The sequence below is a fragment of the Thalassophryne amazonica genome, chromosome 15 (assembly GCF_902500255.1).
Source record: "Thalassophryne amazonica chromosome 15, fThaAma1.1, whole genome shotgun sequence".
Taxonomy (NCBI): Eukaryota; Metazoa; Chordata; class Actinopteri; order Batrachoidiformes; family Batrachoididae; genus Thalassophryne; species Thalassophryne amazonica.
In genome coordinates, this window is record NC_047117.1 from 10,957,124 (window position 1) to 10,974,481 (window position 17,358).

At 42.1% G+C, this 17,358-nt stretch overlaps 1 protein-coding gene across 1 annotated transcript in view; it reads left to right on the forward strand.

The window, feature by feature from the left end:
- lpar2b (lysophosphatidic acid receptor 2b) overlaps nt 1-16,419 on the forward strand; it is a 47,061-nt gene extending 30,642 nt beyond the window's left edge. The window contains exons 2-4 of the mRNA XM_034187788.1: nt 622-1,076; nt 4,023-4,514; nt 15,654-16,419. Coding sequence (XP_034043679.1) covers nt 821-1,076; nt 4,023-4,514; nt 15,654-15,964 — 1,059 coding nt within the window. The 5' untranslated portion in view covers nt 622-820 and the 3' untranslated portion in view covers nt 15,965-16,419. The remainder of the gene's footprint in view (nt 1-621; nt 1,077-4,022; nt 4,515-15,653) is intronic.
- Nucleotides 16,420-17,358: the final 939 nt, after the last annotated feature.

The window sequence follows — 17,358 nt, forward strand, 5'->3', positions numbered from 1 at the left end:
GTTGGTTGACTTTAGACTGGTTAGAGGATGATACGTTTAAGTCATTGTGTCTTTATTCAGGTTAAAAAAATAAAGACAATGGAAGCGCATTTGTACAGAAATTAGATTAAAGAACATATTATTTTAAGGTTCGTGAAATGAACCTCAAATATGTAAAACAAAAAAATAATAAATAAATAAAATAAATAATTTATCCCGAAATAAAGTTTAATGTGTATTTAGGCTTTTAAATGTAGAATTTTTTTTTTGTGTGTGTGTTTTGTTTGTTTGTTTTTAAGTAGGTTACTGTTTTTGGAAACTATACGATCTCCATACTGGCTTCACTCTTTGTGAAGGGTTGTGAGGTCACAGCCCAGACCTCACATGATCTGCTCTTGGTTTAAGAACTTTGTCCCCTTTAATGATCACACGTGTTCTTGTCCAGGTTTTAAACCCCAGATAGATTTGTGGGCAAATACTTGCAAGTCCAAATCTGGACAAACTGCTTGGTTCAGTTGTCTAATGTGGCAGTTCACCAGAGCTAAGAACCATAGCCGAAATCAGATTATTATTATTATTATTATTATTATATAATGTAATTTTTGACTGCCTGTATTAAAACAGTAATTTTCTTTTCCACAGACTGCAAGGGGAGAAGCCAGCGTGCTGTAAAAAGTACAGACCTCCACCTGGATCAGTCCAGTCATTCTTGTCCAGTTGATGGTATGCCGATCTCACCGCCAAGTTCACGTTTGAATGGCGCCCTAATGCTTCCCTTCCCTTCCCATCTGAGCTTCTTAAAAGGCCCGGCTGTTTTGTGACCTCACTGCACTCTCCCACGATGGATACCTACAGCGGCGACAAACCTGGATGCTACTACAACCGCTCCGTCAAGTTTTTCTACGACCACAGCGGCAAGAGCATCAGCGACTATTGGCGTACGCGTGACTATGTGGTCGTCAGTCTGGGAATGACCGTCTGTTTTGTGGTCATATTTTCCAACATTTTGGTCATATTGTCCATTTTAAAAAATAAACGCTTTCACTTTCCCATCTACTACCTGCTGGGTAACCTGGCTTTCTCAGACCTCTTCTCAGGTACAGTGGCTACTTATTTCAACGTCTAAGTGATTTGATTCTCATCCTATAAAGATGTTTTTAATATTGGAAGGTATTTGTGTTGGAGCTGATACATCTGCTGCTGGAATTATGGATGATTTTCATATTGGTTAATCTGTTGATTATGTTTTTAATTGATTAACTTGTGACACAGATGTAGGCTGCAGTGCCTTATAGAGTAGATTTCACATATCCTCTCTTTCTGTGTGACAGAGGTAGAAGTTATTTTTGCCCTTTCTCTCCAGTCAAAGCCACTGAAGATTTTAACTGCTGCAGAGTTGTCACTGTGGACTTCCCACAGTTCTCTCCTTCATGCTCAGTTTTTGAAGGTGTTTTTGCAGATCTGGGGGAGTGTTGGCTCAGTGGTTGGAGCAGTGGCCTTCTGTGCAGGTGGCTCTTCTCTAGTTCTGTTAGTCCATGGGCCATGCAGGTTTAAGATGACTAAACAGCACTTGCAATCCAGCCTCAGTGCACTATGACCTACTCAAAAATGTGTGGTAGCTGTGGCCAGGTAGGGGTCAATGAAAAATTACAGATGTCACTAGGACTGCAAGCAGTCATATACGGGCCCTCGTTCCATGTGACCGCCTACCCAGGCCAGCGCGTCCCCTTGTGACCAGATGTGGGCATGTGTGTACAGGGGCAACCATTCATCCCACAGTTCAAATTTCAAGCAAATCACACAATGCATGAAGGAGTTTTACATGTTGATGGATCATCCACTAGGGGGCGCTCAGAGCACAGAGGGGGCAGGTGTGTTGAGGGGCCAACTGTCATCACACATGTGAAGTTTCAAGTCAATCAGGCAAAGCATGGAGGAGTTATCATGACTTGTTGTTCCATGGCGAAGGGCCAAAATGGCGGCGCCATAGCACCACACCCGTCAACATAGAGAAAAGCTTTCGATAACTTTTGATCAGTATCGTCTCTGGATGATCTGGAACAAACTTGAAGTGTATTGGACAAAATCCCTAGGAGGAGTTTGTTCAAATACAACGTGTGGAAATCACGCCAAAATGACAAGAAAATTCAAAATGGCCGACTTCCTATTTGGAGTAGACCCATGGTGCAAGAGATTTTTTTGTACTTCTGTGCAAGTCACACGTGTACTAATTTTCATCTCCCTACTCCAAAAAAGTTTTGCAAAGTTTGAGTTTTTGAGCATGGGAATGGGCCGAAATTTTGATTTTAAAAGTGATAATAATAATAATCCCACTGGGAGGAGGCCCCAGGGAAGACCCAGGACACGCTGGAGGGACTACATCTCTCGGCTGGCTTGGGAACGCCTTGGGGTTCCCCCGGAGGAGCTGGAGGAGGTGTGTGTGGATCGGGAGGTCTGGGCGGCTTTGCTTGAGCTGCTGCCCCCGCGACCCGACTCCGGATAAAGCGGAAGAAAATGGATGGATGGATAATAATAATAATAATAATAATAAACAGCACAATTACAATAGGGTCCTTGTAGGACGTTGTCCTACTCGGGCGCTAATAATAATAAACAGCGCAATTAAAATAGGGTCCTCGTAGGACTTTTTCCTACTTGGGCCCTAATAAATAATAATAATAAACAGCGCAATTACAATAGGGTCCTCCATAGGACGTTGTCCTACTCGGCCCTGAAAATTTCAAAATGCTCCAATGATATTGAAGAGTATACCACATTATTTGTCTGATCATAACTATTCCAAAAATGTATAGTTTGGTCTATCTATAACTGAATGTTATGGGGTAAAACCCATCAAAATTGGTGACAAAGGTCACTTTCAGTTTCTATGGGGTCAACAATTAAAGTTGGTTGAGTTAATAGTGTTTTGAAAAGACATAGTTTGCACCATCTGTCATGCTTAGTTATCATGTTACGGGGTAACTGTGTCACATGTCAGAGAATCCAATGGACATTGACCTTGTTTGAACTTTACTTTGGAGACAAAGTATTCAGCACCGTCAAAACTATTCCATTTATTAGTTCTTTTAGCTCAACCGATAATTTTCACCACTTTTTACTGAAATTGGAGCAACTTTAACTTTTGACTCCTGTACAAACTGATTTTGACCTTTGTCACCATTTTTGCCATTTTTTTCCCCCATAACCCCATAAGATTCAGTCAGAGATAGTCCAAACTATACCTGTTTGGAGTCTTTATTACCAGACAAAGTGGCATAAAAAAAAATGTGTTTGTAATCCTTCATTGACCACTACCTGGCTATAGTTACCACCGTGGGATGACCATTAAACATTTTTGTGTAGGCCATAGTACACCTCGGCTGTATTGTGTTTGTCCCAATAAGTGACACTGATTAGGTCAAAATTGTCTACTGGCTCATGGACCTCCTCCCTGAATTTTGCAACTACAATCCCCATTTTTTTTTCAGTGTAGCTAGATGTCTTGAAAGTCTACCCTTCTTGCAATGTTTTGTTAGTGTTGGGGTGTGCATGATGGAAAATACACTGTATGTAAAAGTAATTTAGCTCCTATGGGACACAATAACCGCAGCATATCTCAACCTGGTGCAGGAAAGTTTGTTCATAGTATGGAAATGGCTAACGGTGCAAACTTAAGATCTCATTTTGCTAACGTTTAAGGCAAAGCAAATGGGACAATGTGACATCAGATGAAATTCATGTTCCATTTAGGGGATCCTGTCAACTGGACTAACCAATCCAGCAAAGGGTTGTGTAGAGCACTCGGGTCCATGTAATTTATTATACAGTGTCACACCTTTCCATTTCTTCAGCTGAAGCCCAAGACATAGATAATGGCTGAAGTCAATTCTAGACTTTATTTTTGGGGTAGATGTCTTGAAGCTTTTGTTATCACTCACAGTTTTAATAGTCTGTAATTTCAAACTGCAGTCCTTCAAAAAGGAGAGAAGCTGAACTGATGTGCCACCTTTGCAAACATAACACTTGCACTCATTTCTTCCCAGGTGTGTCCTACCTCCACTTGATGTTCCATACTGGTCCGTGGACCATTAAACTGTCCATGCAGCAGTGGTTTGTGCGAGAGGCGCTGATTGATACCAGCCTGACGGCCTCAGTCCTGAACCTTCTGGCTGTGGCAGTGGAGCGTCACCAGACCATCTTCAACATGCAGCTCCACAGCACGATGAGCACACGTCGCGTGTTTATCATCATGTTTTGCATCTGGCTGGTGGCCATACTGATGGGACTGATTCCTTCCATGGGGTGGCACTGCCTGTGTGACCTGAACGAGTGCTCCACCATGGCACCACTCTACAGTCGCACTTATCTGGTCTTCTGGGCCATTCTCAACCTGCTAACCTTCTCCATCATGGTGGTCGTCTACACCAGGATCTTTGTCTATGTCAGGCACAAGAGCAAGCAGATGGAGGAGCACACCAGCCAGAGACGCAAAGAGACTGTGGTCAACCTGATGAAGACGGTTTTCTTGATCTTAAGTGAGTTTGACCTTTCCAGGTGATATGACCAATAGAAAAGTGATCGATAACTTTATTTTAGTGTTTCGTAGTAATGTGTGTGTGTGTGTGTATACACACACACAGTGGTGGGCACAGCTAAAAGTTAGCTTCAATAACTAGTAAACTCCTAAAAAAAATTTAGTGGAAGTTACAGATAAAAGCTAAACCGATAACTTTCAGTACACTAGTAGCTACTGACACAACAGCAACAGCGAGCCAGTGCTTCTGTCTCAGATGAGCCTTCTCTCAGCAAAAGAGACCTGGTGACCATAAACAAAGGAAAGAGAAGAACAAAAGGAAGGAGGGGAAAAAATATAATTTCTCTTCACACCATACAAACTCGCCAGCATATCACACAAGTCATACTGGTGGTTGGCTCTCACTGCGGTATTGTATCACTTCCTGTTCCGGAGCACAGCGGTGTTTTTCTGTATCTGTTAGCTGTTTAATCTGCGCAGTTAGATTGATCTAGTTAACTAGATAACGATTTGTTTCACAGTGTAATCTTCACGTGCCTTAACTAAAGCACTCCCTCTGCTGAATCACCTCTAAATTATTTACACATTATTCACTTTGTGTGTTTTTAGGAATCCGCTAGCTTAGCGCAGCTACTAGCTCTTAGCCGGCTTAGCATGGCGGCTTCTCCTGTCTCTCCCACACTTTTCTGCTCTGGGTGTGAAATGTTTAGTTATTCCTCGGCCTCCTTTAGCAGTAATGGTACTTGTAATAAGTGTAGCTTATTCGTAGCTTTGGAGGCCAGGCTGGGCGAATTGGAGACTCGGCTCCGCACCGTGGAAAATTCGACAGCTAGCCAGGCCCCTGTAGTCGGTGCGGACCAAGGTAGCTTAGCCGCCGTTAGTTTCCCTCTGGCAGATCCCGAGCAGCTGGGAAAGCAGGCCGACTGGGTGACTGTGAGGAGGAAGCGTAGTTCTAAACAGAAGCCCCGTGTACACCGCCAACCCGTTCACATTTCTAACTGTTTTTCCCCACTCGACGACACCCGCCAAGGATCAAACTCTGGTTATTGGCGACTCTGTTTTGAGAAATGTGAAGTTAGCGACACCAGCAACCATAGTCAATTGTCTTCCGGGGGCCAGAGCAGGCGACATTGAAGGAAATTTGAAACTGCTGGCTAAGGCTAAGCGTAAATTTGGTAAGATTGTAATTCAGCAGTAATGACACTCGGTTACGCCAATCGGAGGTCACTAAAATTAACATTGAATCGGTGTAACTTTGCAAAAACAATGTCGGACTCTGTAGTTTTCTCTGGGCCCCTCCCCAATCGGACCGGGAGTGACATGTTTAGCCGCATGTTCTCCTTGAATTGCTGGCTGTCTGAGTGGTGTCCAAAAAATGAGGTGGGCTTCATACATAATTGGCAAAGCTTCTGGGGAAAACCTGGTCTTGTTAGGAGAGACGGCATCCATCCCACTTAGGATGGAGCAGCTCTCATTTCTAGAAATCTGGCCAATTTTCTTAAATCCTCCAAACTGTGACTATCCAGGGTTGGGACCAGGAAGCAGAGTTGTAGTCTTACACACCTCTCTGCAGCTTCTCTCCCCCTGCCATCCCCTCATTACCCCATCCCCATAGAGACGGTGCCTGCTCCCAGACCACCAATAACCAGCAAAAATCTACTTAAGCATAAAAATTCAAAAAGAAAAAATATAGCACCTTCAACTGCACCACAGACTAAAACAGTTAAATGTGGTCTATTAAACATTAGGCCTCTCTCTTCTAAGTCCCTGTTAGTAAATGATATAATAATTGATCAACATATTGATTTATTCTGCCTTACAGAAACCTGGTTACAGCAGGATGAATATGCTAGTTTAAATGAGTCAACTCCCCCGAGTCACACTAATTGCCAGAATGCTCGTAGCACGGGCCGAGGCGGAGGATTAGCAGCAATCTTCCATTCCAGCTTATTAATTAATCAAAAACCCAGACAGAGCTTTAATTCATTTGAAAGCTTGACTCTTAGTCTTGTCCATCCAAATTGGAAGTCCCAAAAACCAGTTTTATTTGTTATCTATCGTCCACCTGGTCATTACTGTGAGTTTCTCTGTGAATTTTCAGACTTTTTGTCTGACTTAGTGCTTAGCTCAGATAAGATAATTATAGTGGGCGATTTTAACATCCACACAGATGCTGAGAATGACAGCCTCAACACTGCATTTAATCTATTATTAGACTCAATTGGCTTTGCTCAAAATGTAAATGAGTCCACCCGCCACTTTAATCATATCTTAGATCTTGTTCTGACTTATGGTATGGAAATTGAAGACTTAACAGTATTCCCTGAAAACTCCCTTCTGTCTGATCATTTCTTAATAACATTTACTCTGATGGACTACCCAGCAGTGGGGGATAAGTTTCATTACACTAGAAGTCTTTCAGAAAGCGCTGTAACTAGGTTTAAGGATATGATTCCTTCTTTATGTTCTCTAATGCCATATACCAACACAGTGCAGAGTAGCTACCTAAACTCTGTAAGTGAGATAGAGTATCTCGTCAATAATTTTACATCCTCATTGAAGACGACTTTGGATGCTGTAGCTCCTCTGAAAAAGAGAGCTTTAAATCAGAAGTGCCTGACTCCGTGGTATAACTCTCAAACTCGCAGCTTAAAGCAGATAACCCATGGGTTGGAGAGGAAATGGTGTCTCACTAGTTTAGAAGATCTTCACTTAGCCTGGAAAAAGAGTCTGTTGCTCTATAAAAAAAGCCCTCCGTAAAGCTAGGACATCTTACTACTCATCACTAATTGAAGAAAATAAGAACAACCCCAGGTTTCTTTTCAGCACTGTAGCCAGGCTGACAGAGTCAGAGCTCTATTGAGCCAAGTATTCCTTTAACTTTAACTAGTAATGACTTCATGACTTTCTTTGCTAATAAAATTTTAACTATTAGAGAAAAAATTACTCATAACCATCCCAAAGACGTATAGTTATCTTTGGCTGCTTTCAGTGATGCCGGTATTTGGTTAGACTCTTTCTCTCAGATTGTTCTGTCTGAGTTATTTTCATTAGTTACTTCATCCAAACCATCAACATGTCTATTAGACCCCATTCCTACCAGGCTGCTCAAGGAAGCCCTACCATTATTTAATGCTTCGATCTTAAATATGATCAATCTATCTTTATTAGTTGGCTATGTACCACAGGCTTTTAAGGTGGCAGTAATTAAACCATTACTTAAAAAGCCATCACTTGACCCAGCTATCTTAGCTAATTATAGGCCAATCTCCAACCTTCCTTTTCTCTCAAAAATTCTTGAAAGGGTAGTTGTAAAACAGCTAACTGATCATCTGCAGAGGAATGGTCTATTTGAAGAGTTTCAGTCAGGTTTTAGAATTCATCATAGTACAGAAACAGCATTAGTGATGGTTACAAATGATCTTTTTATGGCCTCAGACAGTGGACTCATCTCTTGTCCTGTTAGACCTCAGTGCAGCTTTTGATACTGCTGACCATAAAATTTTATTACAGAGATTAGAGCATGCCATAGGTATTAAAGGCACTGCACTGCAGTGGTTTGAATCATATTTATCTAATAGATTACAATTTGTTCATGTAAATGGGGAATCTTCTTCACAGACTAAGGTTAATTATGGAGTTCCACAAGGTTCTGTGCTAGGACCAATTTTATTCACTTTATACATGCTTCCCTTAGGCAGTATTATTAGACGGCATTGCTTAAATTTTCATTGTTACGCAGATGATACCCAGCTTTATCTATCCATGAAGCCAGAGGACACACACCAATTAGCTAAACTGCAGGATTGTCTTACAGACATAAAGACATGGATGACCTCTAATTTCCTGCTTTTAAACTCAGATAAAACTGAAGTTATTGTACTTGGCCCCACAAATCTTAGAAACATGGTGTCTAACCAGATCCTTACTCTGGATGGCATTACCCTGACCTCTAGTAATACTGTGAGAAATCTTGGAGTCATTTTTGATCAGGATATGTCATTCAAAGCGCATATTAAACAAATATGTAGGACTGCTTTTTTGCATTTACGCAATATCTCGAAAATTAGAAAGGTCTTGTCTCAGAGTGATGCTGAAAAACTAATTCATGCATTTATTTCCTCTAGGCTGGACTATTGTAATTCATTATTATCAGGTTGTCCTAAAAGGTCCCTGAAAAGCCTTCAGTTAATTCAAAATGCTGCAGCTAGAGTACTAACAGGGACTAGGACAGAGCATATCTCACCCATATAGGCCTCTCTTCATTGGTTTCCTGTTAATTCTAGAATAGAATTTAAAATTCTTCTTCTTACTTATAAGGTTTTGAATAATCAGGTCCCATCTTATCTTAGGGACCTCATAGTACCATATCACCCCAATAGAGCGCTTCGCTCTCAGACTGCAGGCTTACTTGTAGTTCCTAGGGTTTTTAAGAGTAGAATGGGAGGCAGAGCCTTCAGCTTTCAGGCTCCTCTGCTGTGGAACCAGCTCCCAATTCAGATCAGGGAGACAGACACCCTCTCTACTTTTAAGATTAGGCTTAAAACTTTCCTTTTTGCTAAAGCTTATAGTTAGGGCTGGATCAGGTGACCCTGAACCATCCCTTAGTTATGCTGCTATAGACTTAGACTGCTGGGGGGTTCCCATGATGCACTGAGTGTTTCTTTCTCTTTTTGCTCTGTATGCACCACTCTGCATTTAATCATTAGTGATTGATCTCTGCTCCCCTCCACAGCATGTCTTTTTCCTGGTTCTCTCCCTCAGCCCCAACCAGTCCCAGCAGAAGACTGCCCCTCCCTGAGCCTGGTTCTGCTGGAGGTTTCTTCCTGTTAAAAGGGAGTTTTTCCTTCCCACTGTTGCCAACTGCTTGCTCACAGGGGGTCGTTTTGACCGTTGGGGTTTTTACGTAATTATTGTATGGCCTTGCCTTACAATATAAAGCGCCTTGGGGCAACTGTTTGTTGTGATTTGGCGCTATAGAAATAAAATTGATTGATTGATTGATGTGTAGGCAGACAGTTTTGACTAATGGTTAAAATTTTAATCAAACTAATTCCGGACAAGTTAACGTCACGTCTGTTGTTTTATAAAGTGAAAATATCAGCTATATGTTTTAGTTTTAAAGTAATGCACTAATTTTAAATGTTTGAGTGTTTAGACAAACATGCCACAATGCATTATGGGTTTCCAGTTACCCCGTGTTTTTATTAGCTATTAATGTCATCAAAGTGCAATGAATTGTAGTTAAAATGGACTTTTTTAAAAGGCGTGTGGGTTTAAAAAAAAAAAACTTTGTAATTTCTGTTTTTAAATTAGTTTCCTGACATGAGTGGTTGGTTGGTCGGTATAACACACGTTACTGAAACGTGGTGGGTTTTACAAATAAATCTGTATTTGTAAGTATGACATTTTTTTTCATTTGTTAAAAAAAAAGCAATTTGAAAATTGAAAATTCAGTTTAAGTGGATTCAGCACTTTTAGCAATGCTGCAAGCAGCAGACTACTGAACTCTCAGCCACAGGTGCCTGAAAGACATGTCTGTAACCACTTCCTTTTAGAACTATTCTAAATATCCCCTCTCGATGTAAGCATGGGAACCAGTTTTTGACAGACTTTAAACCAATTTTTCTCAAAACCAAGTCAATTTGTTCTTAACTGACTTTTAATCAGCCCACCATGTTTGGTTCAAATTAGCTCACAAACACTAGAGTTTTTATGTTCACACAGTAATGAAAATTATACCCCTACAGTCTGCGTGTGTAATTACGCACACTGTGTATTCTTGTGGTTTTATGGATTTAACTGCTCCATCCTGTTCGAGATAGGAAGTATCAGCTGACCTTGACTTACTGTTGTTTTGCGCACACACAGTACCAAAAACCTGCATGTGTGTACGTATAATTCCAGCAATAATGAGAAGAAACCTTGATTTCTTTGTATGTGATGGCCCAAAGATTATTTCTCATGATCACACAATGGCAGTATGATTGTACAAACTTTATTAAATTCAGTCATATTTTCTTCATAACTCTCACAGGCCACCAAGAGGGAATTGTATATTTTTAAATATTTCTTTAAAAAAAACTGAATCCCTGCTCTTTTATTTTTACTTGAGGTCGCCACAGCACATCCAAGGTGGCTCTGCATGTTGAATTGGCACAAGTTTTACACCGAATGCCCTTCTTGAGGCAACTCCACATTACATGAAGAAATGTGGCAGGGTTGGGGTTTGAACTGGGAACCTTCCGCACTGAAACCAAGTGCACTGACCACTTGGCCACCACCCCTGCCCTTAAATATTTATTCATAAATACTAGATATTCGACAGCTTTGTAGTATTTTTCATAGACTTACGCGTATTAAATCTTCTTTTTGCACGGGGTCATTCACCACAGCTCACCCAAATGTTGATTTGACACACGTTTTACGCCAGGTGACCTTCCTGGCCTTGAAGTGGGAGCCTTCTGTCTTGGAAGCAGGCATGCTAGATGTAACTGATAATTTTTGCACAGCTCTTCATCTGTCTTTGTCCTGCGTTCATGCCAGATCAACATGCCCAGTGGTTGTGCATGGTTTAGCTCAACCATTTCTCAACACTTATTAGGAAGCTAACTCACTGATTGGTGGATACCACTCTGCTAGAGTTGCCCCAACAACTGTAACTGAGGAAGCACAGCATGGTATTTGCTTCAAAACACATGCTAGCAAAGTGTGATGAGCCCTTGTAGTGGTTGGGCCGCCTAATGCTCACACGTTGTCATGGCTGCCGCTGAAAAGTAAATGGCTGCAAAGAGTGTATATTTTTGCTGCCTCTGCTGACATTAAATTACCTTAAGGACAAAATATGCAGAATTGGCAAACACTGTGCTGGAAAATGAAATTTAACACAGAAGTGACAAATCTTCCAATTCCTTGAATGGTCATTTGAGGCTGGCTCCAAAAGAGAATCCTTCCCCATAGACCCCCATGTTAAAAATCTCTAACTCTACAGCAGAAATAAACATGTTTGCAGCCTGATGCAAAAACAGTTTTGGTCTCTACAGCTAATTTCCCTATTTATGACTGTGCAAGTGTGATTTATTTCATTTATTAGAAAAATTGATTGCATTAAGCTGTTTTAACACAAAGCTACAAATATTTGGGGGTGTGGACACTATGAGTAACAGCTTTCTGCCAAATTCAGGACCCCGCCAGACATTAATGCAAACTGTCAACTGTTTGTCCTTTCTGATCATTTTATTACAAATTGTACAAACGGAACATCAAAGACGTTGGTGCTCCAGTATTTCCGCTGCTTGAAATTTTAGTATTATTTTATGTCTTAGCACAGTCTGCACCAGTTTAGCACTACTGAGCAGGTAGCTTGGTGACATTAGGTCCACTTATGGTGCAACAATTACAAAGGCACAATGGGCCCAGTTTCATAATGCAGTCTAATCTTGCATAGTGGCCTAAGCTCACTTAGTCGACTCATCTTGGTTGTTGCACAAAGCACTTAGTCGGCTAAAGTTTTGTATTACCCAACTAATGTTTTTAGCCTGGTACAGAGGAGGCTAATCTTATTTTGGTTGACAAAACCTCAGTGTCTTCCCTCAAAAATGGCGGCTATCATGTACCACCACTTGGAGGAGGAAGGAAGGAGAGACTTGCGGCAGGAGTGGGTTTTCCCAGACCAGAATCACTCATTGGAGATGTTTATGGACGCCGAGGTCAGGAGCGCTTCTCCTCTGCTGTGGCGGACTTGGCCATGTTTGGAGCAGATGGAGCAACCCGGAAGTAAACAAAATAGTCACCCATTGGAGGCGTTACTTGGTAGCGGCACTCGCAAGGCCCCTATGACCATGAAAATTGTTGACTAATGTAAAATGGCTAATCTACAAGTTTAGCCGTCGAAGTGAAATGGAAATAACACGGATAATGTTGGGTGACTAACCTTAGTCGACTAAGTAAGCTTAGTAGACTGAAACATTAGGCTGCTTTTTGAAACTGGTGTTGCCGACTGAACGGTCCCCCCTAAAAATTGGTCCGCTCTGCCTTCTCTGCACATGCATCATGACCACAGCAGCACGTCTGAGATGCATTCTACACCCAAAGCGATCAAATGGATTAATGGGATTATTACCCATCAGATGACAAGGTAAAACCTCTTAAATCATTTGTAAGTCAGTTTTAACCAGAAATGAGGCGATAAGTAGCGAGTTATTGCTGGCTCTCTGAAATGACGTAGGCGCTGCAGCAGCTGCTGTGCGCTCTGATCGCTCCACTCTCTTTCATGAGATAGATGATGACTGGAGTGCAGCTTTAAGCAGAAATGAGGTGATAATCGGTGAAACACTGGCAGGGTGGGCCGGTTTTTAGAGGGCAGGGGAGACGGGACCGTTCAGTCTGCGACACTGGGCCATGGTGATACAGCCATATATGCATTAATCAAACACCCGAAACAAAGTTAGCCTGTGCCTTAGCTGCACCTGGTTGGTAATTACAAACCTGGGGCATGTTTGGGTTTCATTAATCCCACCCAGGTTCCGCCGTTCTTGCCTCTGTGTGCCGACACCGAGTCGCCTTATTTAAGCTTTAAAACAGCTTTGTAGAAAAGCTGTGGGTGACATCATGAGGCGTTTGTCCAGTCTGTTCGTGCAGTTACATACGGTCTATGGTTCAATTCCCCACTTGCTGCTGAGTGTCACAGTGAAGTCCAGACAGGTTCAACTCTACTTGAACGTGAGCTACAGATCTGCAGGAACCAGAGTGTGTGATGTGAGCACCTGCTGCCCGTGTTCTCTGACACATGCGCCGTCCTGTAGCCACGCCCCTCTGTGCGACACATTTATCTGAAACTTAACGTGATGAGCACATAATGAAATAAACACCCTCATCCTTTCACAAAGCGCCACAGCTGCCCTGCACGCTCCTGTTGTGACTCGTCTCCACTCATCCAACCAGCTTTTTCCTCCCTCGACACATTCACTCCTTCCTGGCTGCTCCTCATTTCTTGTGGCACTGGGTGCGCTCCTCCTCTGTCTGCAGAGCCTCCCCTGGTTCTTCTCTCACCTCTTTCGCTTTTGATTAAATTCTTACACGTGTATACCGCTGCACGTCTTTCTGCTTCCTCTCACTGACGTGGGTTCAGCACATTTTTGGATGCGAGTGCGGAGAATCCGGAGCGTGCCCTGACGGAACCGCATAGTTATGATACAAAACAGTTTCTCATCTGCACATGTGACACTGCCGTGTGTGTGTGTGTTTGCACGCACACTTGGAATTCTACCCTTGTGAGGATTAATACCAGTTTTGAGATTTTAAGACCATGAGGGCAGTTTGGTTTATCCTAACTACTTCAAAGATCTTGGGCTTAAATACGGTTATAGGGTATCCGTTGGCATTGGGCTTGTTGTTGTTACAGTTCAGGTCCGTGTCAGGTTGATTTCAGACTTTCGCTTGTACGACAGCATAAGTTGGTGTTGAGCGTACTGTACTTTTTGTTGACTGAATTGAAACTTGATCACGCAGACGGCACCGAATCCACTTCCTGACGTGTTATACGTATGTGTGTTTGTGCACATTGTCCTCCACAGTGGAATTTACACACACACACACACACACACCCTCTTCACATTCTTTACCACTTTCACACTCATTTTTCTTTCCTATTAGATTGTTCCCCTTCCATTTATTTTTGTTGCCTCTGCCAGGTAGTTCATGGCTTCGTCCATGCTTTGTGTGTGTGTGTGTGTGTGTGTGTGTGTGTGTGTGTGTGTGTGTGTGTGTGTGTGTGTGTGTGTGTGTGTGTGTGTGTGTGTGTGTGTGTGTGTGTGTGTGTGTGTGAGTGAACATGAACTGTTGATTTAAAATGTTGAAGGGTCATTCCATGTGAAATCATCAGATATTCGAAAATCTTCCCGGGTCACCGACTCGGATTCTCCTGATTTTTTTTTTTTTTTTTTGCAAGTACCCACATATGTCTGATGAACACATGCAAATTATATCTGCTTAAATCCAAGTAGTTTTTTAGATAGAATTTATTTAATTAGGGTACCCACAATCCTATTTTTCACCCGCAAATACATTTTGAGCTTTTTTTAATTTTTAAAAGGCATTATCTCAGCTAAAAATGCAGATATAAAGCTCAAATTTGGAATACACCCTATCTGGGCACGCCAGATACATTTATATTTATATCTGTTTTCTTAACGCTTACTGCTGAAATGGAGTAATACCAGTGGAGATTGTGGGTCCACTTTAGCCAAAGTTCAAGTCAGACACAAACCCTCAGTCAAAGGATATGATGAAGGCTTTTATCAACAGCTGATTATTTTGATAAGTTTTTGATATTTAATCTTGTTGTAAAGTATTTATTGGCTGCACAGACCACCAACGTTTTTAATCTCTTTGCCGGAGCTGTGTAATTACAGCTTTGCCCATCGCCATGTTTGAAATTGTCAAAAAAGTGGATGTTTTAATTAACATTCATGCCAATGTAAAGGATGAATGGAAGTATGGGAGCAGTGACTGTTGCACTGTTTGAAAAGCACAGATAGATCTATATAAATGGAGCATTAATGAGCCCTTAAACCCTTAAACACGGTTTTGCCAGCTACTGAACAGGTTGGATCATTTCAGATCTGATCTCAACATGGCTTAAATCCGCCTTAACAACATTCATATGGGACCTAGGTCTGTTCTAGGTCATACTGCATTTTGACAGAAATCACACAGTCTAAGCATGGCCATTTAAGAAGAATCTTACAGGCTATTGTTACATTTGTGCTGATTTGCTAAAATCTAACAATGATGACCAATAAAATGTGTCTTGTTCTCCATTGAAAAATGCTTCAGGTTGCCGTATCGATCAACGCAATTGCGACAGAACACCGGTTTCACACAAATTTGGAAACTCAATGATTTGGAAAGAAATTCCCATATGTGAATAAACTATTAACTGGATTCAGGACACCTGCTGAATAGATTGACCCTGACCCAAGACAACCTTAGAGAGATCTTGATAAAGGGACAGACTCGAGGGTTTTACCTGAATTGGGATGCAATCCTTCTCCAAAATGACATGTGTCCTAATGAGTGCTTTTCTCGTTTCCAGTGTTATTCTAATGTACCTTTGCTCTCCTGTATTCTCCCCCTGCAGGCTGCTTTGTGGTCTGCTGGACTCCAGGCCTGGTGGTGCTCTTGCTGGATGGTCTGGGCTGTGTCCACTGCCAGGTGTTGCGCTATGAAAAGTACTGCCTGGTCCTAGCGGAATGCAACTCCTTTGTCAACCCCATCATCTATTGCTTCAGGGACAAAGAGATGAGGAAAACCTTCAAGGAGATCTTGTGCTGCTTGTGCCGACGGGGTCGTAACAAGAAGGGGGGCTCCGCAACTCAATTTAACACGCTTGAGCAAGAGGTACTGTCTGAGAGCAATGGCATTGACGAGGGCAATCCCCCAAAAAAATAACCACACGTCCTGAGCACTGTCAATAGTAAATCCATAAAACCAAACTGCACACAATCTCCAACGTTCTTTTAACCAGTTTGTATCTTAGCGACACACCAATTTAGTGACAAATTGACCTTATGTCTGATTTAATGATATGACTTTTAATGTAAATAGTGGGCATTATTTTTTGTTTTTTGAAATCCTGTTAAAAATCATACTAGAAAAATTACAGCAAAGTGCGTTTGTGCATTTGTGTAAGTCTACAGGTGCACAATCAAGTCCAGTGTCAATGATCATTGTGCAGGAAAGAACTAAAAATGGCCGCATAACCAGTATGAAGCTAATAAAGTAAACAAAGTAAATATGAGGTCTGTCCAAAAAGTATCGGACCTTTTTATTTTGTGCAAAAACCATATGGATTTGAATCACATGTGATTGTATCAGCCAAGCTTGAACCTTCGTGCGCATGCGTGAGTTTTTTCACGCCTGTCGGTTGCGTCATTCGCCTGTGAGCAGGCTTTGTGTGAGCAGTGGTCCACCCTCTCGTCGGATTTTTATTGCGAATAAATGTCTGAACGATTTGGAGCTTTGCTGCATCAAATTTTTCCCAGAAACTGTGAGAGACCTCCAGGTGGACACCATTCGGAAAATTTAGATGGCTTTCAGCGACGATTTTATGGGGATTACACAGATTAAGGAGTGCTCCAGCCGGTTTAAAGACCGCCCACAGTGTCTGAGAACGCGGCGCACTCAGAGCGCCAATCAAATCAATTTTATTTATTATTTATATAGCGCCAAATCACAACAAACAGTTGCCCCAAGGTGCTTTATATTGTAAGGCAAAGCCATACAATAATTACGGAAAAACCCCAACGGTCAAAACGACCCCCTGTGAGCAAGCACTTGGCGACAGTGGGAAGGAAAAACTCCCTTTTAACAGGAAGAAACCTCCAGCAGAACCAGGCTCAGGGAGGGGCAGTCTTCTGCTGGGACTGGCTGGGGGTGAGGGAGAGAACCAGGAAAAAGACATGCTGTGGAGGGGAGCAGAGATCAATCACTAATGATTGAATGCAGAGTGGTGCATACAGAGCAAAAAGAGAAAGAAACACTCAGTGCATCATGGGAACCCCCCAGCAGTCTAAGTCTATAGCAGCATAACTAAGGGATGGTTCAGGGTCACCTGATCCAGCCTTAACTATGAGCTTTAGCAAAAGGAAAGTTTTAAGCCTAATCTTAAAGTAGAGAGGGTGTCTGTCTCCCTGATCCGAATTGGGAGCTGGTTCCACTGGCTGGATCAACAGGCTGAAACCTCGCTGAAACAACCAGATCATTTCCAACATGAAGGCTTTGTTGATCCGGGACGTTGTTTGACTTTCACAAAAAAGGCAGAAGGCGTGGACATCAGCACTTTT